This window comes from Mobula birostris, chromosome 5 (genome assembly GCF_030028105.1).
Source record: "Mobula birostris isolate sMobBir1 chromosome 5, sMobBir1.hap1, whole genome shotgun sequence".
NCBI lineage: Eukaryota > Metazoa > Chordata > Chondrichthyes > Myliobatiformes > Myliobatidae > Mobula > Mobula birostris.
In genome coordinates, this window is record NC_092374.1 from 160,965,596 (window position 1) to 160,991,778 (window position 26,183).

Here is a 26,183-nt window from a genome sequence, read left to right on the forward strand (position 1 = left end):
AATAAATAAATAAGTGATGACTATCAAGAACATGAGATGAAAAGTCCTTAAAGTGAAGCCATAGGTTGTGGAAACTGTTCAGTGATGCCTATCTAAGAGTCTCTTAAATTTCTTGATCACATCTGCCTCCACCACCACTGTGGGCACTGCATTCCAGGCACATGTCACCCTCTGTTTAAAAACATTTGCTCAGCTCATTTCTTTTAAACTTTCCCCCTCTTACAATAAATGCACTCTCTCTAGAATTAGACATATTGATCCTGGTGTAAAGATACCGGCTGCCTACTCAGAGTACGCCCGCCATAATCTTATAAGTTTCAGTTGGGTTTCACCTCAGCCTCCATTACTTCAAAAAAAACCCCAGCTTGTTCATTGTCTCTTTATAGCACATAGCCTTTAATCCAGATTTATGTTAGAATGCTGTTTCTGGACTTCTGTTTCGAATGCAGCACTATTGTTCCACTAACCTTGGTGAGCAAACTTATTCGTTGGGTCTATATACACCACCGTGCAACTGGCTGTTGGACTTCCTAACCAACAGACCTCAGATATTCAAGAAGCACCACCACTTCCCCCTCCCCCGGGCTTGTATGCTGAGCCCACTGACAAACATTCACATTGTCAAATTCACTAATGACAGGACAGTGGTGGGACTAATCACCTACAACGATGAGAAGGCCTACAGAGAGGATGTGGAAGAGCTTGAGGTCTGGTATCAAGCAAATAATGTCAACAAGATGGGAAAACTTGCAACATTCATTCTTTATATCGGCAGCACAGTCGTGGAAACTGCAAGTGGTACACATCTTGCACAATTTGTCGTGGTCCGAGAACTCACCGCCCACAGTCAAGAAAGCTCACCAATGCCTCTATTTTCTGAAGAGGCTAAAGAGAGCTGGACAATGCACATCAATAGTCATTACCTTCTACAGATGCGCAGTTGAGAGCATCCTAAGATGCTACATCACTGTGTGGTTTGGAAATTGCACTAAGGTTGTCAAGAGGTGATTAAAACTGCCCAATGCATCACCAGCACCAACCTACTCACCTTCAAGGAGATATATACACAGAAAGGCACCAAATTAGGTCCAACTATACCATGAAGGATTGTACCCACCCTGCTCATGGACTGCTTGTACCACTCCCATCAGGAAAGAGGCTAAGCAGCAGGACCACCAGACTCAAAAACAATTGCTTCCACAAGCCATGAGACTGATCAACATCTTCACCCATTAACCCAGCCCATCATGCTCCCCACCACCACAACTTCATTTCCTGTTGGAATCACCTTTTGTACAGATATCCCTCTACTTTATGTATATACAATCAGTCTACACATATAAACTAATCTTATATATTTTTATTTATTGTGTTTTTAATGTGTTTATATGCTGCATTGGATCCAGAGTAACAGTCAATTTGTTCCCCTATACATTGGTATACTGAAGAATGATAATAAATAATCTTGAATCCTGAATCAGGGTAAACCTCTTCTGTACCCTCTCCAGTGCTTTAACATTCTTCCTCCAATGTGGTAACAAGGCCTGAATGAAAAACTCAAGAACTAGAATTTTATGAAGCTGCATCATAACTTCCTGACTCTTAAGCTTACCGCTGACCCTAACGCTAACCTGAACTCAACACCTCAGCTGATAAAGTTGAATAAACCATATAACTTATTTACCTCCCTATCATCCTCCGCAGTATGGAGTTATGGACTTGGACACCAATATCCCTAGTATGTTCAGTAGTATCTTTGACTTCAAAGCAGAATGCAGAATTTCTTCTTTCATTCCACAACCTGACACATACAAGCCAATGATGGAAATTGATCTTCTTAAGATAGCCCTGATTTACCAGGTGAACTGTCTTTGAGATCTTATGCTAGCTTGAGACTGGTGCAAGATCTGCAATCTGACTGATTTCAATGAAGATTGACGGACAATGACTGAGGAAGCAAAGGGGAAGGCATTTGGCTTAATTATTGCTGTTTAATGTTATGTTTTTAATTACTTAAGTGAGTTCAGTTTTTTTAGTTATCTAATTTTAATTTTTAATAAGTACATTTTAATTAAAATATGAATTTTAATATATCTTAAGCATCACTGTATGTCAGAGACATTAGAAGTTATTATAACTCTCTGACAACCTGGCAAAATCGGGAATTGGCCGATGCTGGTTGACGGAGTTTTCATGAGTGTTTTGAGTTGGAGTTCCTCACTACACTGCCATGGCTCAGAGCACTTTGTAGGACTCTTGAATAATCTGGAACCATGAGGTCAGCCCCCAGGTTTGGATATGAACGGCTGGGCAAGAATATCTGTTGGAGCCTTGTTCCAGTATCTGGTGTAATCGAATCTCATCCATGCTTTTAAACATGGAAGAATGCACCTCCTTGTCCTGATGTTGGGTAGACACAGTGCACTCTATTCATATGGTACAACTGAATTGTAAACAAGATTTCAATGGATGGATTAAGAATGTGGCTGAGTTTTCATTCTGCGGGGGGGTGATCACTATTTTGTATTAGGAAATAGGAACCCCACTCCTACTCTCTGTACCAGCAAACTTAGTCCCAACATCAGTTCCAATACAGAATAGAGCACTAACTTCGGACACTGACTGAGATACAGACACACCCTACTGAGATGTGCTGAGCTGAATTCATTCATGGCATTTCCTATTTCCTTTTGTCAGAGATCATTTGGCCTTTCAAATTTCTGCCAGCAATAACATTCCCTCACTTATCCATTTTTGCTCACTTGCCTATCAAATCTATTCTGATCCGTTTACTACCTAGGTACACCTGGGCAATGTGTAACAGTAAATTAAGCTACTAGCAAGCATATGGAGTATTTGGTATGTGAGAGGATCTGGAGCATCAAGGGAAGAGCGATCACATGGACAGCATTGGGGATCAGGATTGAGCCTGGGTCCGTGGAGCTGTGAGGCACTGACATTTCTCTCAGTCCCACTGTGTCACCCATTACCTAATCACCGGCAACCTTTCACTGATGGGGTTGATCATCTCCTCAGGAATATTTCATCCATCGCTCCAAATATGGTCGATGAAACTCATGTAGGATTTACATAGTTTGCTGGCTATTATCTACTTCCCAATAAGATGGATGGGCTGCATTGTTCGTCTGATTACAGGACTTGTTTCTGCAGTTTGGCATTTTCTAGATTGAAGTCATAGCATGGTAACAGGCTCTTTAGCCCAGCAAGTCCGTCCTGACCATCAACTACACTATTCCTATGTTAGTTCCATTTTAAAAAAATCTCATCAACTCCCTCCAACTTTTGCAATGTAACCTGCACACTAGGGGCTGTTTACAGCTTCCAAATAACCTACCACTCATTGACTTCCACTCATTGACTACATTGACTTCTCTAACTTCCACTAATGCCCCTCCTCCCCCTTGTACCCCATCCATTATTTATTTATATACACACATTCTTTCTCTCGCTCTCCTTTTTCTCCCTCTGTCCCTCTGGCTATACCCCGTGCCCATCCTCTGGGTCCCCACCCCCTTGTCTTTCTCCCCGGACCTCCTGTCCCATGATCCTCTCATATCTCCTTTGCCAATCACCTGTCCAGCTCTTGGCTCCATCCCTCCCCCTCCTGTCTTCTCCTATCATTTTGGATCTCCCCCTCCCCCTCCAACTTTCAAATCGCTTACTAACTCTTCCTTCAGTTAGTCCTGACGAAGGGTCTCGGCCTGAAACATCGACTGTACCTCTTCCTAGAGATGCTGCCTGGCCTGCTGCGTTCACCAGCAACTTTGATGTGTGTTGCTTGAATTTCCAGCATCTGCAGAATTCCTGTTGTTAACCTACCACTCCACATGTCTTTAGAATTTGGTGTCAGGGAGTACATACAGACACCACTCAAGTCAGGACAGAACTCGGGTCTCTTATACTCTTAAGTAGCAGCTCCACATGCTGCACCATTATGCTGTACTCCCATTGTTATCTTATGGTTTAGAAGTGCTAAGGTCCTCAGAGTAAGCTTACTGTTTTCTGGAGCTGTCCTAGGCCACTGATTGAATTTCAGTAGAGGGTGACTAAAGGGCTAAGAGATGATATGAGGTTAGCTTCCAGATAGCTGGCAAATCTGTTGGACAGCCAGCTGTGTCTCAGAAAGATCATAGCCCTAGAACAAGCAATAAAATAGGACTGCTTAAATAAAAAGGAAAACAACAAGTGATACTTTTACTACCTAGAAACACTTGAGCGATGTGTCATAACAAATGAAGCTACCAGCCAGCACATACAGTATTTGGTACGTGGGAGGAACTGGAGCATCAAGGGAAGAGCGATCACAAGGAGAATTGCAAACTTCACATGGACAATGTTGGGGATCAGAATTGAACCTGGATTATTTTCATTGTCCATCTTTATTCAGTGCACTGTGAGCAATTAATTGAAATGTGCGCACAAATTACCTTGGCCGGATTACAGAACCCAGGAGCATCAGAAACTCACAGTCTGATGAATACCTGATGTCAATCCAATTTTCTTACATTGCATTTCACCAAGTGATGTCACTATCCTCCAGAGGTTGTGTAGATCTGAAAAAAAAGTGTTCAGGTTCGTTTTGGTTTATTAAAATTGTTGTCAAGGCAAATTAGTTTGGGAGTGTACTGATGAAGCTCATTTGCTTGATACTTACTGAACATTGTTCACTTTTACTGACAGCTGTCCATCAGAATGGACTGTCGATTAACCAGACCCTGCTGGGCTTGTCTCCCACTATCCCACCTGGTTCCAAGGAAGGTGATCTTGCCTGTCAGGATGGAGGACATGAAGCAAAAAGAATACACAGTGAAAAAGGTAAAACCTATTGCATCAAATATGAGTTTCTGCCTTTGTTATGGCTGCTATACCCAAACAAACTCTACTGGTGCTCGGCAGGACATGGTTCTTTTTTATCATAGCCTTGGCCGGGATCCCAGCACCAGTTTTAACCGAGTTATCCTTATGAACTCCCCTCATTCTACTTCCCCTGTAGCCTTCACCTTGAAAGGTTCTTATGTATGCTGTTAACCACCAGCCTTAGCTTATTGTACCAAGTTAATAGCTAATTAATGTGCAAGTCAAGCAAGTTTCTGAAAGAGAATAACACAGATGGTGAATATGTAGAGTGCATAAATCAGCCTGTTCTCTCCTGGGAAAAGGGGTCTTGGTTCTGGATTAAGGATAGTCTCACTAACTTCTGTTGCTGCTACTTAACTATGTGGCTTTTCTTCAGGTGTGAACTCAGACAACAAGCTTGGTCCGGTTATTACTAAATGAACATAATCACAGTTGTTTTCATGCCACTCATCTTTGTCAATACTTATTATTGTCATACTGTGGAAAAACTTTGTTTTATATGCCACCCATTTTAGTACATCAGTGGATTGAAGTAGTACTGGGAACAAAGGTAACAGGATGTGGAATAAAGTGTTAATGTTAAAAAAAAGCACAATTCAGGCTAATAAGGAGCAAGGGCCATAGCGAGGTAGATTCTGAGATCAAGAGTCCATCTAATCTTGCAAATGGACGACTGATTCATCTTAAAACACCAGAATGGAAGCTGTCCTTCTGCCTGATGGTATGTGCTTTCAGGTTTTTGCATTTTCTGCCTGATGGGAGAGGAGAGACTAGAGAATATACAGTGTGGGTGAAGGCTTTGATTATTTTCGCTATTTTACTGAAGCAGTGAGAAAGCTAGACAGAATCCATGGAAGTGATGATGGTTTCGGAGATGTGCTGAGCTGTGTCCTTAACTCTCTGCGGTTTCTTGCAGTCTCATACTGGGCAATAATCATACCAAGCTCTGATGCATCTGGGTAGGATATTTTCTATGGTATTGGTGAGGGACAAAGGAGCATACCAACGTGCGAGGCTTTTGCTGGATTGCCAGATGATCTGACTTCTAAGCTTCCAGAATGTCTGCTATCAAAGTGCAAATGCATTGGCACATGTGCTGTGCGGTTCTACATTATTGGAAGAACAGAAGTTATTGCCCTGGGCCTTATACATCTGATTGTCAGGTGTTGCAGGAATGATTTTTTCGCCTATGCATTCCCACTCATATTGCCCTCATTTACCCGGATTTTAATGAATGCAGACTGTTGCTTTCCCTTGTATAATCTCTGGATTATCTCTGGGTGCTGCCCCCTCCAGTGTTTACTAAATTGAAGAACAAGCTAAACGAGGACAATTTATCACTGTGCCATGCACCTGGCCTAAACTATTTTTTTTCTTTTGGACTGTATGTTTTTTTTTCTGAAATTGTAACCATATCTGTTATTTGTGCTAGATGCTACATGCTGTATGCTTGGCCCTGGAGGAACGCTGTTTGGTTTGGCTATATTCCTGTATGGTTGACTGATAATTAAACTTATACTTTATCCACCCCAACAGAGCTCTGCAACCCTTTTTCACTTCATCTCAAAGTAGTGAAAATAACCAACCAAGATATTGCAGTGGAATGTAATAAAATACTTCAATTATAGCAAGCAAAATAGCTTTGCTCCCTGTTGCTGTGTTAGCTTAAATAATTGTATAAACTTGTTAAGTTTGTGAGAAAGTTAGCATTAGGCTTGTGCTATGCTCAGATTTGTTTGCACACTCTCACAGTGTGAAGAATTATAACTGTAAAAGTTTGTAAGTTATATTTACTGTGCTCTTGAAGAGCAACTGAGAGGAATCTAAATGCATTAATTATTTTCTTTTAGCCAGTTGGAGCATATAACCAGAAATTTTGATGCAAGTATTTTACTGACTGATCTATTCTAAGAAAGGAGATACTTAGGGTGGCAAGGTTGAGATACATCTTGATCAAAGGAGGTATAAGGCACTCCTCCCCTCCGCAAGCCTACAGGTTACTCTTGGGCAAGATGTAGCACCTGCTTAGCACCAAAAAATTTGCCAAGCAAGTTCATGGTCATGAAGACAATGATTGCCCATGTCATATGACATGGCACATAATCATGATGATGATCATGATATTTAGGGTGTAGGCATCAAAATCCATGTTGGGGCAGAAGAGATCATGAACTTTTTCCACTGCATGGGAGAAGGTAAGTCTGAGAGATGGTCAATTTTGATTCAAGTCACCTTCTGCTTACATGAATCCTCCTACTTATTAACATTGCTTAGTACCAAATTGTGTAAGACTTATGAAAATATCAATCCAGTTTATGCTTGTATGATTTTGTTATGACATGATTAAGCCAGTGCTCAATTAATTAACACTAGTTATTGTTGAAAACTTGCTCCAAGAGTAAAATTACATCCAGCAACAAGTTCTGACATATATTTCCACTTAACCTTTGCATATATTTCACCTGATAATACTTGCTTATGGAGATATTCATCATATAGGATCACAGTACAACACAGCACAGATTCAGACTCTTCAGACCAATAGACCCACACCAAACATTGCGTCCACCCACCTTGTCCCAATTTCTGGCATTTGGCCTGTATCCCTCTAAGCCAGCAATACCCTTTTTGAGTGGTTATTGGTCCATGGCATAAAAACATTAGGAACCACGGTCTAAGCCCTGATCCTCCATGTACTTTATACAAGAGCCTCCTAAATGTTATTATGGTGTCTGCTGCAACCACTTCTTCTAGCAGCTCATTCCCCATACTCACCGGGTTCTGAGTAAAACAATTGCTCTCATGTCCCTTTTAAATCTTTCTTTTTTCACATTAAATCTATGCACCCTAATTAAAGGAAAGGTACATCACTTCCTGAGTTTCTCCGGTTAGCGGACGATTTCCCTCCACGCCTCTCTGACGTAGTGGGGAACTGCGTACGAGGCAAGTTACAGCAGTGGTTTGCCATTGCCTTCTGTTGGGTGAGTTTCCATAGAGATTACCAGCTTGTAACCCAGCACAGATGGAAAGCATGCAGGGGAGCCGACTGGATTCGAACTCGGGACTTTTTGTCCACTATGCCACCAGCCGGGTCAGTCTCCTCTAAGCTGAGAAAGATTCTTGTTTCCATAAACCTTATCTGTTCTTGTCATAATTTTAAACACCTCTCCAATGTTCCAAAGAATAAAGACCCAACATAACCAACCACCCCCTAACTCAGGCCCTCTAATCCTGGCAACAGCCTCTTAACACTCCTATAATATAAGAATACAAAGAAGTTGCACGCTATTAATTTGGACATAAAACACAGAATGGACCATAATGGACTCTAGCCATGCTATGTACAAAGCATCTTCGAATAGGTGGTTTCAGTACTTGCAGGTTTTAAAAACAAACCTATGTTATTACTGGTGTAACCTCACTTTATTAGTTTGGCTCCATGCCAAATAGGTTGTTGCCAAAGACAATGAAAAGCATCCCATTCCTCAGTTCCTCTGATCTCCTTGGCTGTGCATTGGTTGTATATTTCTGGAAGGTGAGAATTCTGGCTTGTCTTCTTGCTGGCTGGAAGCAGTTCTCCCAGTATGGGGTAAATGGAGTATTAAGACTATCTCTGATCAGCACAACCATCTAAAGAGATTGGATGCCAGAAACAGGATCTTGTAAAATAGGAAAACCAAGCCCAGCATCAATCTCTCATGGTATAATTGGTGCAAATCTGTGTATTGAAGCTCTCGAAACTGATCTGTATCCAGATAATAAATATTGTATGTTGTTTCTTATTTACACAACCTGATAATGTTGTTATCAATCATGACATAGATCTTTAAAATGTAAAATGCAACGTTAAGACTTCACACTTAGCAATTTTGCTTTAATGGGTTTTATTGAGGAAAGCTCCTTCCTTTGAGAACAAGTTTACAAGCTGTAGCCAGTTTTAGTGCTCAATTAACAATTCAGAAGATGAGGGTTTAGAAATTAAACTCCCAGCTTCAATATAATGGAACAAAACTTGCTAGTAAATGGCAACATTCTCTGTAGATCTGTTGCCATTTCACCATGCAAATACCATCAAATGTAGAACACCTATGCAGATGTGGAAACCACATTTTTTTTTAGCCTTTCTCAAACTGCTTTCCTGATGGACTTTGACAGTGAAACGTGAACCCCTGACTATATCCAATATTTGTATTGTGGTATCGAACACAGAACCTACACTATGTTGCTTCCATGATGGAGAAGAACAGCTGTTGAGTATTAGATAACTTACAAATTTTGGAATTCATTGAGTTCAGGAAAAGTTCACTATTTAACATTTGTTCATTTTTATCGCTTCATTGATTTATTAATTTTAATTGTTTTGGAATGCTTTGAATATTGTTTCAGATTCAGAAACATTCGAAGTGTATGATAGTTTTGACAGCTTGTTTAACCCATTGATGTCACTTAGTTTACTGTACTTTTTAAAGCTGTTTCCTAGGGCAGCCATATTAAAGCATTATCTCTCACATTGTCCAGTTGTCATACATGTTGCTTTGTCATTTAGCATCAGAAAGTACTCTAGCCCTGCAACAAATTCAAAACCAACATATTCAATCCTGACAATCGAAAGGCCGGAATGACTTCTTGCTATTCATTACTTCACTTAAATATTATTGACTAGGAATGGAAACAGAAGAGATGATGGTTAAATGACTTGCAGGATTGGATCATACTCTTGTGCACAGTTATAAAAGAGACTATTGATTTCAGCCAATGAGAATGAGAATTAAACACTAAAGTCCTTAGTAAAAATAATGTCCTGTTCCATGTTGTAACTCGCCCCTTCAATGAACATCTGTTGACTAAGTGGAGCCAAATTGTTCAATCTCATTGCCAGATTCTAAGTATGATTAAAATTCTTGGAAATGGATACCTTTTCATATTGGTGTGAATATCTGTAACTAAAGGCATAATCTGATAATTCCATTCACTTTGGGGTAACATGATTTTCAACCCTCCTGCACTGTATTGCTGCAAAAGAATAAATTGAAGAAGTGATTTGCAACGGTTCAGCTATCCCAGGAAATTTAGGCAAGTTGGGAGACTACCAAAGGGATCCATGAAGGTGCAGTAGTTAAGAATATTCCAGGCTCATGTAAGCAGATCTTTAGACAAGAGGGAATCATGGGTTGTAGGAATTAGAGAAGTAAATGGTGTTGAGGTCAAAGATCAGATCAGCCATGATGTTACTGAATGGTGGAGCTGACTCAGTGGGCCATAGGGCTTAACCCTGCTCCTGTTTCTTATGCTCTTACATAATTAGATGGCCAATCCATCACAGCAGATTCACAGACCCTAACTTACTGTGTAAAATTTTGAAACCTGCATGAGGATCTGTTGATTGGAAGGACCTCACCGTGTGTGATCTTTGGCACTTATTTTTATGCAATTATAACAACTTATCTACATTCATGATGTCTTTGGGTTTGGTGTCTAGATTTTGCAGAGATAATGTCAGTCACAGTAACAGATTCATCCAACCTGTATTGTGTAAAGAGCAAACTCCACGGAATCCCTCATAGTCATTGCTACTTGGTTGCACATATGCTGGCCTTGTGCTCTCCTGGGCCATTTCCAATGGTGAACTAACTCATCAATGCCCTTTGTTCACCAGACTTGACCACTGGGTGAAGTATTTAAGGTGCAGGTGAATTGTACGCTATCTAATCAAGTATCGAGAGAAGAAAAAGCGTAACAACATTAAGGAGTGAAAAGAAAAACACTGGCCTGGGATTTCCTAGAAAATCATGCATGTGCAAATTGGCCAGAAATTTGAGGCATGGAACAGAAAAGCTATGAATTGCAAATCACCACAAACTGCCGGATGATTTGTGGTATTCTGTCTATTGTTTCACATAAACAAATTCATGCAATTAATCTCCCTTCAGGTTTTCCAAAGGTGTTGTATTCACACACTACCTGTCCAGTAAATACAGATTGAACATTATCTATTAATTATTCACGCACGAGCCCTTCCAAAATGATTGTCAATCAATTTTTCTCCCCTGGAATGTAAGCGATTAAACTATAGCGACTAATTCCATCAAGCAGTGAATCTGTGTTAGATTTTATGATGATATCTAATTTTATTTTTCTTCTCTTTACTCCAACAACTTCCTTCATTTTATTTCTCTTTCTATATATGGTTTGACATCAAAACCACTCAATTCAATTCATCCCTCCCCATCCTATGTTCCATACAGTATTTGTTTTGCTAATCTTCCTTAATTCAGGATATCTCCTGGTGCTTCCCACTGAGTATTAGAATCCCTGCTGTCTATCAAACACCCATTTATCCTAATCTTACTCTAACCTACTTTATTCTACCTACATTCCTATTGATTCCCTCCCACTACCCCCTCCACCCAGATTCCACCACACACTCAATACTACAGGCAAGTTACATTGACCAATTAACCAATCTACTAACATATCATTTGGACGTGAGAGAAAGCTGAGCACCTAGAGAAAATCCGGGAGATCACAGGGTGAATGTACAAACTTCACTCAGATAGCGTCAGACGTCAGAGCTGAACCTGTATCACTGAAACAAGAGACAGAATTCCACTAGTTATGCCACTGTGCTGCCATCCTGTAGCTTCATAAGATCTTAGGTGCCCTGTTACACTTCCTCTGCTGTTATTACTAATGCACTTCCAGCAAAACTGGAGGAGTAACATGCTTTGAAACTAAATGGGTGGGAACAAGGCTAATCAAGTTAGTATTAGGTAAGATGCCTCATTCAAGGAGATTTTATGCCCTGCTATATACCCCTTAATTAATTACAATAAATCTATTAGTGTTTCTTGTATCCTATCCATATATTCTTAACTGCTCTGCACATTACTTACCATCTAGCCAGCCTAATTATAAAAATGGATATGCTTTGCAGAATTTAGTTAGTGTAATGTAATTGACACAGTGCCCTGAGAAATTGTCCTATGACTGAGAACATTCTTGCGGGATTTTACAGTCAGTGTGCCTCACAGTCAAATGATTATGCAAAAGTGCTCTTATTGATAATGCTATTAAATATGATTACAGTTTAGAATAATCTGAAACTGCTTCAGCAGAATGGTGTCTCTTCAAAAAAAATAAGTACTTTTTGTTTATGAAAATAATAACACATTAATGCGGAGGAATGTAAGGAAATTACTTCACAATTTGCCGACGATGAATTAATGAAAGGATCTTCATCCAGCTTCCAGAGTTACAATTTTCATAATAACCTCAGACCTCCTTTTTGGCAGATTGTTTTAGTTTTATTTTGGTTTGAAGGTTTTCATTAGTCTAATCAGTACTGTGGAAGGGCAAGCAGTGAGGGCCATTTAAATTGGATTGCTCTTGTAACAAATGAAGCAATTTGAATAACTTGCATGGGTTTAGGCAAGAGGTTGCAGTGTGTAGAGTAGGTAGTTGGCTATTGCATTAGTTCAACCAACAAGAGAAGTAATCAAGGTAAGTAGGCATGGTTGGGCAAACTTAATAAGATCATAAGACATAGGAGCAGAATTAGGCTATTTGGCCCATCGAGTCTTCTCAGCCTTCTATCATGGCTGAATTATTATCTCTGTCAACCCTATTCTCCTGCCTGCACCCCATGACCTTTGACACACTTACTAATCAAGAAATAAACAGCACACACAAAATGCTGGAGGAACTCAGCAGGCCAGGCAGCATCTATGGAAATGAATCAACAGTCAATGTTTCAGGCTGAGACCCTTCAGGACTGGGGAAAAAAAGAAGTCAGTTCAACAAAGTTGGCTGTTCTGGTGTTTGTGAGGTTACTGTGTTCAAATCAACAATTACATTTCCTACATTGCAGAAGAAACTATGCATCAGAAGTACTTAATTCACTATGAAGTACCTTGGCATGTCCAAAGTATGGAAAGTGATTTACAAATGCAGGTCTTATTCTATATTTCAACTAATTATGAACATAGAACTTACTTCATCATGGCTAACAAAGTGTAAATTAGAGGTTAGTCATAAGTATACAAATATGTTGACACAGGTGAGGTCACATTTGGAATATTGGGTTCAATTTTGATTGCCTTGTTATAGAAAAAATGCCATTATGTTTTACAACTCATGCTTTCAGTATTTCTGTTTGCATAATTTGTTTCATTTTGCACATTAGTTATCTATCAGCCTTTGTCTATTTGTACATAGTTTTTCATAAAATTCTATTGTATTTCATTTTTCCTGTAAATTCCTGCAAGAAAATGAATCTCAAGATGTTATATAGTAATGTATACATATTTGGATAATAAATTTCCTTTACAGTTTGAACTTTTTGAAGGAGTTCAGATGAGATTTATGAGAATGCTGCTGAGATTCGAAGGTCTGAGTTATGAGGGATGTTGAGCAGGTTGAAATGTAGGAGAATAAGGGGTGATTTTATGGAGATGTATGAGGGGCATGATAAGGTGAATGCATCGTCTTCTCCCCAGGGTTGAGAAATGAAGAACAAGAGGGCATAAGTTTAAGGTGAGAGGAGAGGGATCTAACAGGAACCAGAGGGACAATACTTTCATCCAACGGATGGTTAGTATATGGAATGAGCTGCCAGAGGAAGTGGTTGAGGCAGGTGCATTAAAACTTAAAATGTACTGGGGCTATTACATGGGTTGGAAAGGATTGACAGGATATGAGGCAGGCATAGGCAAGTGGGACTAGCTTACATGGGAATCTTGGTCAATGTGGGCCAATTTGGCCTAAGGGCCAGTTTCCATGCAGTATGACATATTGACTCTATAACTTCATCCCTTGGTGAGTTTATCATAATAATTGACTGTTTTCCAAGCTGTCTTTCCAGTTGACTGTAAATGTCACAATTTCACAAAATATCTTGGTTTAAGTACTATGATATAAAAGGAAGGCCAGAGATGGATGATCTCTGACTGTATGGTTGACTTCATCCCAAATACTGATAGCTGCAGGGAAGCCAGCATCAAGCATCAGAAACTTTCCTGGGACCTACCAACAGAGTCCAGATGCAGAGTGAAACCTGCAACTTGATCTTCAAAAAGATTTAGAGTTCCATGTAAAGGAGTTCAAAAACATTTAGCAATGAATGTTCTTTTTATTATGTTTATCAGAATCCAGTCTTCCATTTTCAAATGAGTAACATATAGTGAGACAATTTTGATAATTTTCATGGTTAATTAGCTAAATGGATAGCATCCCTTCAATTCTAGATACTTGGGAGTAAATATTAATTTTGGGTGAATGGTGTTTTAAGTCATTGAAGTATTCCTCTGCAATCCTAATTTAGTGAAATTCACAAGGCAATAAACAATAGTGTCCATTGATTATCAGTAAGTGTGGTGGTATATCTTTGAGGCAAGTTTTTTCCATAACAGAAGGAATGCCTATGCCCAGTTGACTTATCTACCCATTCTTCCCCTCGTTAACCCATCACCCCCACACTTTTCCTATTGCATTCCCTGTCCACACTGTTCCCATCTGTCCACCTCACCTCCTTTATTTGAGTCCACGCTCTACTTTCCACTCCCATCAGATTCCATCATCAGCAAACCTTTGTTGCTTCCACCTAACACCTCCCCGCCTCTGTTGCTATTTCCACTCCTCTGTTCTCCATCTGCCCCATCCATTTCTCTTGCTTCTTTCCACTGGCTGACTGCCCTCCTTCACTCCAGGTGAATGGTCTCGACCCAAAACATCGAATGTCCATTTCTCTTCACCGATGCTGCCTGATCTGCTGACTTTCTCCACCGCATCTGTTCCTAGGATGCTTTCCTTTCCAATACATCTGAAATGTCCTCTTTGTTTCAGAAAACAAGTTTTCCCTCCTCTGCTAACAAAGCAGCCCTCACTCGCATTCCCTCCATTTCCCGCATGTCTTCCCCATTCCCCACCCCGATGTATCTAAGATAGAGTCCTCCTTGTCCTCACGAGCCTACACATCCAATACATATTTTTCCACTGCTCTGCCACCTCCAATGAGATCACACTACTAGTCTTATCTTCCACTCCCCCCCCCCTCTAATTTCTGCAGGGATCTCTCTCTCTCCATGACTCCCTTGTCTACTTGTCTCTCCCCACTGTTTACCACCCTGACACTGATTCATGCAACTGTGCTAACTGGAGGGGCTGAGCTACCTGCCCCCCTAGCACCACTGGAGCCCTAAACGCTACTTACAAGTGAGGCAAGCTTCACCTTCTAGTGTACTGAGATCATCCACTGTACCTGGTGCGCCTGGTGGAGCCTCCTTCACATTGGTGAGACCCGATGAAGACGGGGGGCCTGTTTTGATAGACACATTCTGTCCTGGTAGTCTCCAGTCTGATGGCATCAACATCAATTTCTTTAACTTCTGTTAACCACTCCCCTCTGTCTCACCCCATCCAGTTTATATTTTTTCTTATCCTTGTGCTCCTTCACTCCTTCTCTTTCCCCTTCCCGTTCTCACAACCCTATCACCATCACCGAACCCTGTCTGGTTCCCCATCTCCTTCTCTTTAATCCACGTTCTACTGTCCTCTCCTGTCCATTCCTTCTTCTTCAGCCCTTGTCCTCTTTCACCTATCACCTCCCAGCTTTCTTGCCATCCCCTTCTTCTCCTCTCCCCGCCCACCTTTATTGCCCTCTCTCATCTGGGTTCAAATTTCACCTGCCAGCTCATACTCTTCCTCCGACACTCCCCCACCCTTTTATTCTGGCTTCTGCCCCCTTCTTTACCAGTCGTGATGAAGGGTCTCAGCTTGAAAATTGGCCGTTCATTTCCCTCCATAGATGCTGTCTGACCTGATGAGATCCCCTATCAGATCCTCTTTTTAAGCTATGCTTATATTTAAACCAAACTATAGATTAACAGCAAGCATGCTGAGCTGAACTGAAATGCTTGAAACACAAGTAAATGTATGGGATCTTGCATTTGTTCTCAGACACTGCAGGGATACAATGAATTGAGTGAGTGACTTCAATGCATTTACAGTACTCTACACACAATAGCTATTAGTAACTTACTAGATAATGAATCAGAGACATTGAACAGGTCACATGGTTTGCATGTCCAACACCAGACTTTCTGATCCAGTCACCGTAATGGGGAAGATAACCAGGTGTGAGTGAGGCCTCTGTCAGTCAAGGTTGACCATGGATGTTGTGTCCTAGCTGTCTAGATTCACAAGCCTGGGTAGTATGTGTTGTTGCCCATGTTGCAAGCACCCCCTCTCCATTCATATGATGAACCCAAAGCAACGGCAGAGACCTATATAGTTTGGCACCAGCGGTATCGTAAGAGTTTCCAGTCAGCGTCGAACTCAAGATAGGACTGCCTTAGGGACTCCAACTCTGAATTTTTTCCTGGAGGTTTACCCCCGAAGCCTTCCCTATATATAGCCACAGGGCAGCAGAGGTCTGAATCAGAGTATTCCTTCTCCGAGCTGAGCTGTCAACAATGGCTGATGAGCCCCATCTGCCCGAAGTGACTGGTTTTAAGGTGCCAGTGGCCCGCCTTTGCCCCTTCCCCTGTCAGTAGGAACGATTCCAATAGGCTTAACGCTAAGCCAGACATAAAGGCTACAAGCTAGACTTGGTTGTCAGAGGCTATTTGAGGTCCACGCCATTGGGAACATTTAATAGGTAGTGGGACCTTATCCCCATTACCACCCACAGCTATAACAACCTTAAGTAACCAAGATAACCAGATAGACAGAGGAAAAGGTTCATTGCCTTTACTCCATGGATATAAGCAATCACTGACCATTTCAATGTTCAAAGTAAATTTATTGTCAAAGTACCTACTACTTTGAGATTCATTTTCTTGTAGGCATTCACAGTAAATACAAAGAAACACGATGGAATCAATGAAAATCCGTTCACAAAGCCAGACAAACAACCAATATGCATAAGATAAATAATTGTTCAAATACAAAAAGAAAATAAAACTAAATAATGATAAATGAGTAATAAATATTGAGAATGTAAGTGGAAGGTGAGTCCATATGTTGTGGAATCAGTGCAGTGTTAGTATGAGTGAAGTTATCCATTCTGCTTCAGGAGTCTGATGGTTGAAGGGTAATAACTGTTCCTGAGCCTGGTGATGAGGAACCTATAGGAACCTATGCCTCCTGTACCTCCTTACCCATAGCAGCAATGTGAAGAGAGCATGACCTGGATGGTGGGGGTTCTTTGTGCTCAGTGGTGGTGAGGGCTTTGCCTGTGATGCCTTGCACTTCATGAGTAGTTGGTCACGATCGACAATGACTCCAGTCCATTGCCAGGCCTGAAGTTGCTAATGAGGCTACTGTGAGAACTCTTCTGCAGATGAGCTAGGGATAAGGGCGTGTGGATAGGTAGTGTACTTCTACTGCTCACGTTCTGCTCCTGACAGATCGCCCTGAGATTCACAACACTATTCTAATAGCTCTTCCCTGCTTTAAGCAGTCTCGGATCAACGATCCCAGGAGTCTGTGGTGAAGCTGGATTTCTTGAAGGAGATTTTGAGTATATCGACTGTTTCCTCTGCCCACCTACTAATCTCTCCCGATCACAAGATTTGCTTTAGTGATTTTTTTCAGGAGTCTGATGTCAGGCAAGTGAATGTGGCCTGCCCAATGAAGCTGACTCTTCTATTTAGGGAATGATAAAGGCTGTTGTGTGTAGAGAGCATTGTAAATTAGCTTTTTGGATTTTTAGGAAAAATTCAATTGTATAATTGTATCCTTGAGGCAAGTGCTTTAGAATGTTATTTGTAGAGCACTTTTGTTTTGTAAACTGCTCCTAATTAAGATTGGTTGAGGAATTTACATCAAAACTGCTCTTAGATCAAAATGTACAGGATCAATTAGTTCCACTAAACAAAATGTTTTATCATTGTTAAGTGGAACAAGAATATTTCTTTTAAAAGTCATCAAATGGCTAATTTAACATCAGCTGATTACATTTGTAGCATGATAAATGCCCTTTTGAAACTTTGACAGAAGCTGGGACAGTTCTTGACTGCTGTGAAATTGTGATCAATTATCTGAAGGGATTTTCTGCCTAATATCTCAGATGAAAGGTTTAACATTTTGCTGTATTTTGTAATAAAGTCTTTCTCTGTGTAAGTACTTGGTCCTGGGACATTGGAGAGCCAGTGGTCCTCTGGGTGTTATCAAGACAGGCCAAGCATTTCTTGCATGGTACATTTATTTGATTTTACTAGGTATATTGTGCATGGAATGGTGATAATTGAAATAATCCTGAAGGGTAGACAGGAATTTGATTGTGCAGAGTGGATGTGTTTTTTTTCCCAAAGGGTCTTCAAAGCAAAGTAAGATTAAAATAGAAAAAGATTACAGGACAAAATGTAAACTGCTGGAAGAACTCAGTTGGTCAAGCAGCAGTCTGTGAAGAATGGTTGAATGGCTAGAGTTTTGGGTCAAGACCCCACATGAGGATTGGGTGCGTAGAGAGACGATAGCCTAGAAGATGTGGCGGGGCTGATTGTAAGACTGGAACAGAATATAATGATTGGGAACAGTATGGTATGAAGGGGTTTGTAAATATCTATGAGTCCTCTGAACTATTAACACTAAATAGCCAAGAACCATGCTAGATCAAGAAAAACAGAGGTCCCAGCTAGGAGAGACTTGTTTTGGAAAATACTAAGCAGTAAATTTTTGTAAACGGGGTATTTGGAAGTCATGCCTACAATTTTAGAGAAGTTCTAGAATTTTGTAGATGGATTTAGCTGAGGAAGAAGGGAAAGAGCCTCAAGTGGAGTGGGATCTTTTTGGGGGTGGTGGAGAGGGACGGAAATCTTGAGGGTTGACTCATTGGAATTTTGGGATATTGTTGGCTGCTGAACTGAGGGAATAGAACCTGATCCAGTTGATGTGAATGACACTTGTTGTGCCAAATTCCCCATGTAATCCCATATACTGAAGTTTCTGAGGCAGTGCATGTTGGGCATAGGTACATATTTAGTGCAGGCAACCAAGGATGCATCTCTTAACTCTAGCTAATATGGAGATAATAAACAGAAATGGTAGCTGCCTGAAAGATACTTATTGTTGTGTAACCTTTGGCCATAATTAAAAACATGGTATTGTTGATGCAATGAGGCAGCTTTGTTTCAGGACTCACAATAATAATGGACCTAGCCTGAAGGGCTCATTTCTAACCCCTTTTCTTTTTCTAATTTCTGTGCACATTGCATTTCTGAAAACTCTGCTGTAATTGCCCATCACTTCGGTGATAGTTTCTATTGTTAGGCATTATCACAGGCATCAGGGTAATCAATGTTTTGACTCATTATGACTCATTTATAATAATTACTCATGTCACCTTTTCTCCTGTCCACACCTCATGACTGTTCCATTGTCTTCATCTGCTGCTGCCATTCAGTGAGACCAGAAATAAAATAACATGACTTCTAAATCCAAATTAAGCTACTGTAATTTATTGTTATTAAGTTGGATTTCAAATTGGATCCAAATTGTGATGACAAATTTCAATTTATCGGGAGCAAAGTTGTGTTGGTTTGTGGTTTGGGAATAAGGCAGTTAAGCCAATGCTGAACCATTGAAAAGGTAGACTCTTAATTCTGATTCATTAATTTATTTATTGAGATACAGTGCACAGTATGCCCTTCTGGATCTTTGAGTCATGTTGCTTAACAATTCCCCAATTTAATCCTAGACTACTCATGGACAATTTACAATGAACAATTAACCTACCAACCGGTACATCTTTGGATTGTGGGCAGAAACCAGAGCACCCGCAAAAAACCCATGTGGTCACGGGGAGAATGTACAAATTCCTACAGGCAGCAGTGAGAATTGAACCCGGGTTGCCTGTACTGTAAAGCGTTGTGCTAACCACTACACTACCATGCTGCCTATTTACCTACATGCTAGCACAAATTGACACAACTCTGAGGTGTCCTCATAAGCATATGGAGAATGTAGAATTTGGGACCACTGTTTATATAAAAAAAACGAGCTTGGTCATTTAAGGCAAGGATTAATCTTTTCTTCTCTTTTCAGAGCATCATGAAATTCATGAATTCTCTTCTGCAAAGTGCAGTAGAAGCAAGGTTTCTGAATATCCCAATAAGGCAGATATAGAGAGGCAAGGAGGTGAAAGGGTATCATAGGTGTGTGGCAATGCGGAACATGGAATATAAAATGTAGAACTGTACAGTACAGTAGAGTACAGGCCCTTCACCCACGATGTTATGTCGACCTTTTAACCTACTCTAATGTAAAGTTAACCCTACCCTCCCACATAGTGCTCCATTTTTCTTTCATCCATAAGCCTACCTAAGACTTTCTTAAGTGTTCTTAATACATCTGCCTCTACCACCATCTCTGGCAGTGATTTCCATGCATATACCACTCTCTATGTAAAGAAATAATCTCTAACTTTCCTTGAAACGCCTTGAAGTTATGCCCCCATCCCACCCCTCTTGAATTCTTCAGCTCTGCCCAGGAAAAAGTCTCTGGCTGTCCACTTTATCTATACATCTCATTATCTTGTAGATCTCTATCAAGTCACCTCTCATCTTCTTTCACTCCAAAGAGAAAAGACCTAGCTCACTCGACCTATTCTCATAGACTGGGCTCTCTAATCCAAGCAGCATCTGATAAATTCCTTGACACCCTCTCTAAAGCTTCCACATCCATTATGTAATGAGGTGACTAGAGCTGAACACAATACTTCATCTGTGGTCTAACCTGAGTTTTATAGAGCTGCAACTTTAATTTGTAGCTCTTGAACTCAAGCCTCTGGCTCCTAAAGACCAAAACACCATACACCTTCTTAAGCACCCTATCAGCTTGCAATGCAACTTTGAGGTATCTATGGATATAGCGAGAGGATTCGAGTACAGGAGCAGGGAGGTACTACTGCAGTTGTACAAGGCCTTGGTGAGACCACACCTGGAGTATTGTGTGCAGTTTTGGTCCCCTAATCTGAGGAAAGACATCCTTGCCATAGAGGGAGTACAAAGAAGGTTCACCAGATTGATTCCTGGGATGGCAGGACTTTCATATGAAGAAAGACTGGATGAACTGGGCTTGTACTCGTTGGAATTTAGAAGATTGAGGGGGGATCTGATTGAAACGTATAAGATCCTAAAGGGATTGGACAGGCTAGATGCAGGAAGATTGTTCCCAATGTTGGGGAAGTCCAGAACGAGGGGCCACAGTTTGAGGATACAGGGGAAGCCTTTTAGGACCGAGATTAGGAAAAACTTCTTCACACAGAGAGTGGTGAATCTGTGGAATTCTCTGCCACAGGAAACAGTTGAGGCCAGTTCATTGGCTATATTTAAGAGGGAGTTAGATATGGCCCTTGTGGCTACGGGGGTCAGGGGGTATGGAGGGAAGGCTGGGGCGGTGTTCTGAGTTGGATGATCAGCCATGATCATAATAAATGGCGGTGCAGGCTCGAAGGGCCGAATGGCCTACTCCTGCACCTATTTTCTATGTTTCTATGTTTCTATGATATGGACCACAAGATCCCTCTGTCCCACCACACTATTAAGAATTAACCAATTACCCATATATTCTGCCTTGAAGTTCAACCTTCCAAACTGAATCATTTTACACTTTTCCAGGTTGAACTCCATCTGACACTTCTCAGCCCAGCTCTGAATCCTATCACTGTCTCTTACTAACCTATGACAGCCTTCTGCGCTATCCATAAGATCACCAACCTTCATGTCAAATGTAAAGTCACTAGCCCATCTTTCCACTTCCTCATCCATGTCATTTTAGCATCAGAATCAGAATCCTTTATTATCGCCAAGTATGTGGACACATACAGGGAATTTGATGCTGATTTCCCTGAGCTCCCACTGTACAGAATCAAAAAGCAAACAAAACAATAGTGCAAATAATCGTGAACTATATGCAATAAGGTATACCTGTGTATGTATAGGTGGACTTGGTTTATAATAGACTAAAATTCAAGTGTTCATAAGACTGATGGCATACAGAAAGAAACTGTTCTAGTACCTATTTGTCCTGGCATACAGTGATCTAAAGCGCCATTTCTAAAAATCTCAAAGAACAGTGGTCCCAAAGCATATCGCTGTGGAACACTGCTGGTCTCAGAACTCCAAGCAGAATATACGCCCTCTACAACCAGCTACTGGGCAGTGCGGTAGCATAGTGGTTAGCACAACAGTTTACAGTGCAGGCGATCTGGGTTCAATTCCTGCTGCTGCTCAGTAAGAGTCTGTACGTTCTCACCGTGACTGTGTGGGTTTCCCAAACGTACTCCAGTTTCCTCCACAGTCCAAAGACGTGCCAGTTAGTAGGTTAATTGGGCATTGTAAGTTGGCCCGCCACCATTCCCATAGTTTTTCTCAACTATATCCGCCCCCACCGCCACCTCCATCCGACATTGATATTTGCATACTTACATGCTTAAGGCCTTGTCTGACTTGCTCAGAGCTTTGGGTGTCACAACAGAATGTCACAGCAAACTGAGTGGATGTATGCCCAAGTATGCAACTTGCTGGAGTTCCCTGTCATTATTTATTTTACATGGCTTTTGAATAGGAACAAACTCTAAGCTGCTTTGTGTTAAGTGGTTTGTTTCCTTGCATTTGATATCCATTTGGGGAAATAAGATTATAGCCAAGTAATTTACAATTTCTATCCGTATTGCTACTTGAGTATTGTGTAGGAAGAATTTGGAAGTATGGAGATGGTGCAGAAGAAATTTTCCAGGATGCTACTTGGATTAGAGGGCATGTGCTACTAGGAGTGCCTGGACAAACTTGGGTTGTTTTCTCTGGAGCAGTAGAGACTAAGGGAAGATCTGATAGGAATTTACAAAATATGAGAGAGGCATAGATAGATAGCTGGTATCTTTTCTTCTAGGGATGATGCATCTAATACTAGAGGGCATATATTAAAGGTGAGAGGGGGAAAGTTCAAAGAAGATGTGGGATAGGTTTTATGGAGAGTAGTAGGTGGCGGGGTGAAGATACATCTGTAGCAAAGAAGGTATAATGTGCTCCTTCCCTCTGCTAGCCTGCAGATTATCCACGGGCAAGGTGTAGTACCTGCTCAGCCTTCTCACTTAGCGTCACGTGAAGCCATGGGAGCAGGTTGTAGATAATCGTATGTGCAGCTGGTGCATATGAAAGGTCCTGGTTATGCAACCACTGGTGCCAGGCAGATAATCTCTGAAGGGTATTGAGGATGGCTGGAGGTCATCTGTCTTGCCTAGAAGAAGTCAATGGCAAACCACTTCCGTAGAAAAATTGCCAAGAACAATCATGGTCGTAGGCCATGATCACACATGTCATTAGACACCGCACATAATGTTGATGAGCGGGTGTCTGGAATGCACTGCCAGGGGTTGTGGTAGAAGCAGGTACAATAGAAGTTTTTGGGAGACTCTGAGATAGACATATGAAAATATAAAGAATGAGGGATATAGACAATGTGAAGCCAAAAGGGATTCGCTGAAATTAGCTTTATTAGATCAGTACAACATTGTGGGCAGAAGGGTCTGTTTCTGTACTGTACTGTCTATGTTCCAAGATTGAAGAAGTCTGTCAGTTACAGAGCTGAAATGTCCATTACCTTCTGTAACCATTAGAAGAGATTACAGTGAAGCATTGGCTGCAGATGTAGGCATCTCTATAATGACTGATAGGTTGATTATAGCCTTGTTAAGGTACAGCATTGAAATATCTGTGGCCAGTGCCCCTCATGTGTTTTACAGATGTAAGCGTTTGTGCAGGAATCAAATTAAATGAGGTACATAACTCATTCCAGGGCTATTTCCTGTCTTAATTTCTGAAGTAGACAAAGCAATGAGCGATTTATTTGAAGAAAATATAGATTATCAGCACTGTAGTGCAGGCAAAGTCATCAGGGCTGGTTTTCCCAGCTGAACGGTCAAGTTAAATTCATATATTCAAAATATGCTTTTCCTTACAATATTCTGACTGTATATTGAGGTGCTTAATTAACATGCATATGCCGGAACAGTTAATACTTAAAGCGTATGATAGATTGACTTTATCCATCACACATTTGCAGAGCTAAGACAATAAACGTAAGGGTTTCTGGTGAAAGTATTCTGAATGAATGGAATTGCTCAAAGGACATGAAGAAAATGAATCTCTTCCAATGAGGAGGATTATAGTTGGTTTAGAAAAACACGGGAGAAGCAGCATTATAGTTAATCAACCACTGGCTTATATTTATATTGTCAGCAGCATTATATGAACTTCTAGTGAGCACAGGAAATATAATATTGGACAACCACAGAATACTACAGTGGCTGGAAGTCTGAAAGATAGATCAAGAGTATTGGAAATACCTCACAAGCAAGATTGCATCTGTGGAGAGAGAGAAAAAAGGTTGATATTTCAAATATAAATTACCTTTTGATTTTATGGTGCAATAATTCGACATTTAAATTGTTATTATATCCACAATAAAATCAAGTCTATGCCAGCTGTCAGAGCAATTGATCTCTTAATTTACCTCATCTTCATCTCTTAATCTCTCAATCTGCTTTGTTGTGGCCTTTGAATCTTCTCATCCATTGCAGGCCATCACTGCAACACTATACTCTGAGTTCTGTTATTGTTTTTTTTTCCATTGTACTACTTCAATGTTCTTATGTTTTGAAATTAACTGTCTGAGTAGCATGTAAAACAAATGTATTCATTGTATCTCAGTGCATGACAAACCAATTGCTGATTACACACATCAGTCCCATCCCCCTACTTACCTCCCTACAACCTATTCTCTCTTATTTGTCTAATCAACTGCCCCCTCTTCTACTGACACACAATACCCCCATATTAGGAGCAATTTACAATGGCCACTTGACCTGACAGCTAGCACGTGATTGGAATATGGGAGGAAATCAGAACTTTCCGAGAGAGACCATATTGTTAAAGGGAGAGCATTCAAACTCCACATAGAGAGCATCCAAGGTCCACATGGAATATTCTGTCGCTGAGGCATTGAGACATTGCAACTACAGTACTAACCATTGTGCACTAATGTCTTCCATGATATCCAATGTGCTCTTGAATCAAGGAGGCCCACAGTGTCATCAGTTGAAAGCAATTTTTGTTCCTCTTTTTTTTTAACCAGATACTTTGTTTTTCGTGAGGCGGAGAGAGTGATGAAACTGCTCTTGAATTTATTGTGGTGAGAAGTACTGATTGCCATTCTGTTGAGAAGGAGACCCTCAGGTCTTTGATCCATCTTGCCTTGTCCAATCACCTGTCAGTTTGCCCAATCAATGGCAGGCTACTTTTTGGGAATGTAGGAAAAGTCAATTTCGTACCCTACTTGTTTGATACAATCAACATAGGAAAAAAAACTACATCAAGTGCATCCAAGATATTAATCTGACAATTGGAAAATAGCTTTAAGTAACCCTACCTAACCAGATGGATTTGATGCTTCTGCTTGTTAGTGCTGACTATTTACAGTGGTCATCCTCCCTCTTTATTATTTATCCTAAGACAAGGTATTGTCATGAAACATTGACGCTTCCTTTACCCACAGATGCTGCTCAGCCCATTGAGTTCTTCCAGGAGATTGTTTGTTGCTCCAGATTCCAGCAACTGCAGTCTCTTCTGTCTTCAATTTCATCTTCAATTGATTCTTTTTTCTAAACAATACATAAAACAATAGCCTCCAATTATATAGCGTTTTTACAGGAAATCTAAGCAGCCTCACAGCAGTGTTATTAAACAAATATTGATGACAGAAAAAGACAAGTCTGTTATGTTTGCTCTTAATAAAGGCAAACAGCATAGGCAAAAAAATACACTCATTTATTTACAGTAATGGCTCCAGCTCCACACAAGCATGTGCAACCAGCCCACCAATTTCACTTCTGTTTCCGGGGTGAGCAGCCGCATTGCTCATTGGGAACTGAAGTTCTTTATTATGCACACACATAATAAAACAGAGTTAAGGATGATATGGTCCCTTCATGGGACAGAGACAGATATGAGGAGGTGAATGGTTGGACACATAAAGTGTCAATTTTGACTTTAATCAGAGTTGGTTAGGAGAGATTTAATCAAGGACTTCCAGATAACATGGTCACAAATCCTAGAGTTTATAGCATATTCAAGAACCTTCTGAACATGATTATTGTTAGTGGAATAAATCATTACAGTTCTACACCAGTGCATCAGCTCACAATATGGGCCAAGGTTCTCAGAAGGTCTTTCTGTTCATAGACTGAGAGTTGTACAAGTAAGTTCCTTTTGCAATACACCATTTAGTTTTGTAAATTTGACTGTCTT

At 40.7% G+C, this 26,183-nt stretch overlaps 1 protein-coding gene across 6 annotated transcripts in view; it reads left to right on the forward strand.

Annotated features, from left to right (window-relative positions):
• Positions 1 to 26,183, forward strand: part of LOC140198011 (dachshund homolog 1-like) — a 582,914-nt gene that overhangs the window by 452,941 nt on the left and 103,790 nt on the right. For all 6 annotated transcript variants that reach the window (XM_072258800.1, XM_072258799.1, XM_072258801.1 and 3 more), the window contains one exon: positions 4,702 to 4,836. In XM_072258800.1, the coding sequence (XP_072114901.1) occupies positions 4,702 to 4,836 (135 nt within the window). The remainder of the gene's footprint in view (positions 1 to 4,701; positions 4,837 to 26,183) is intronic.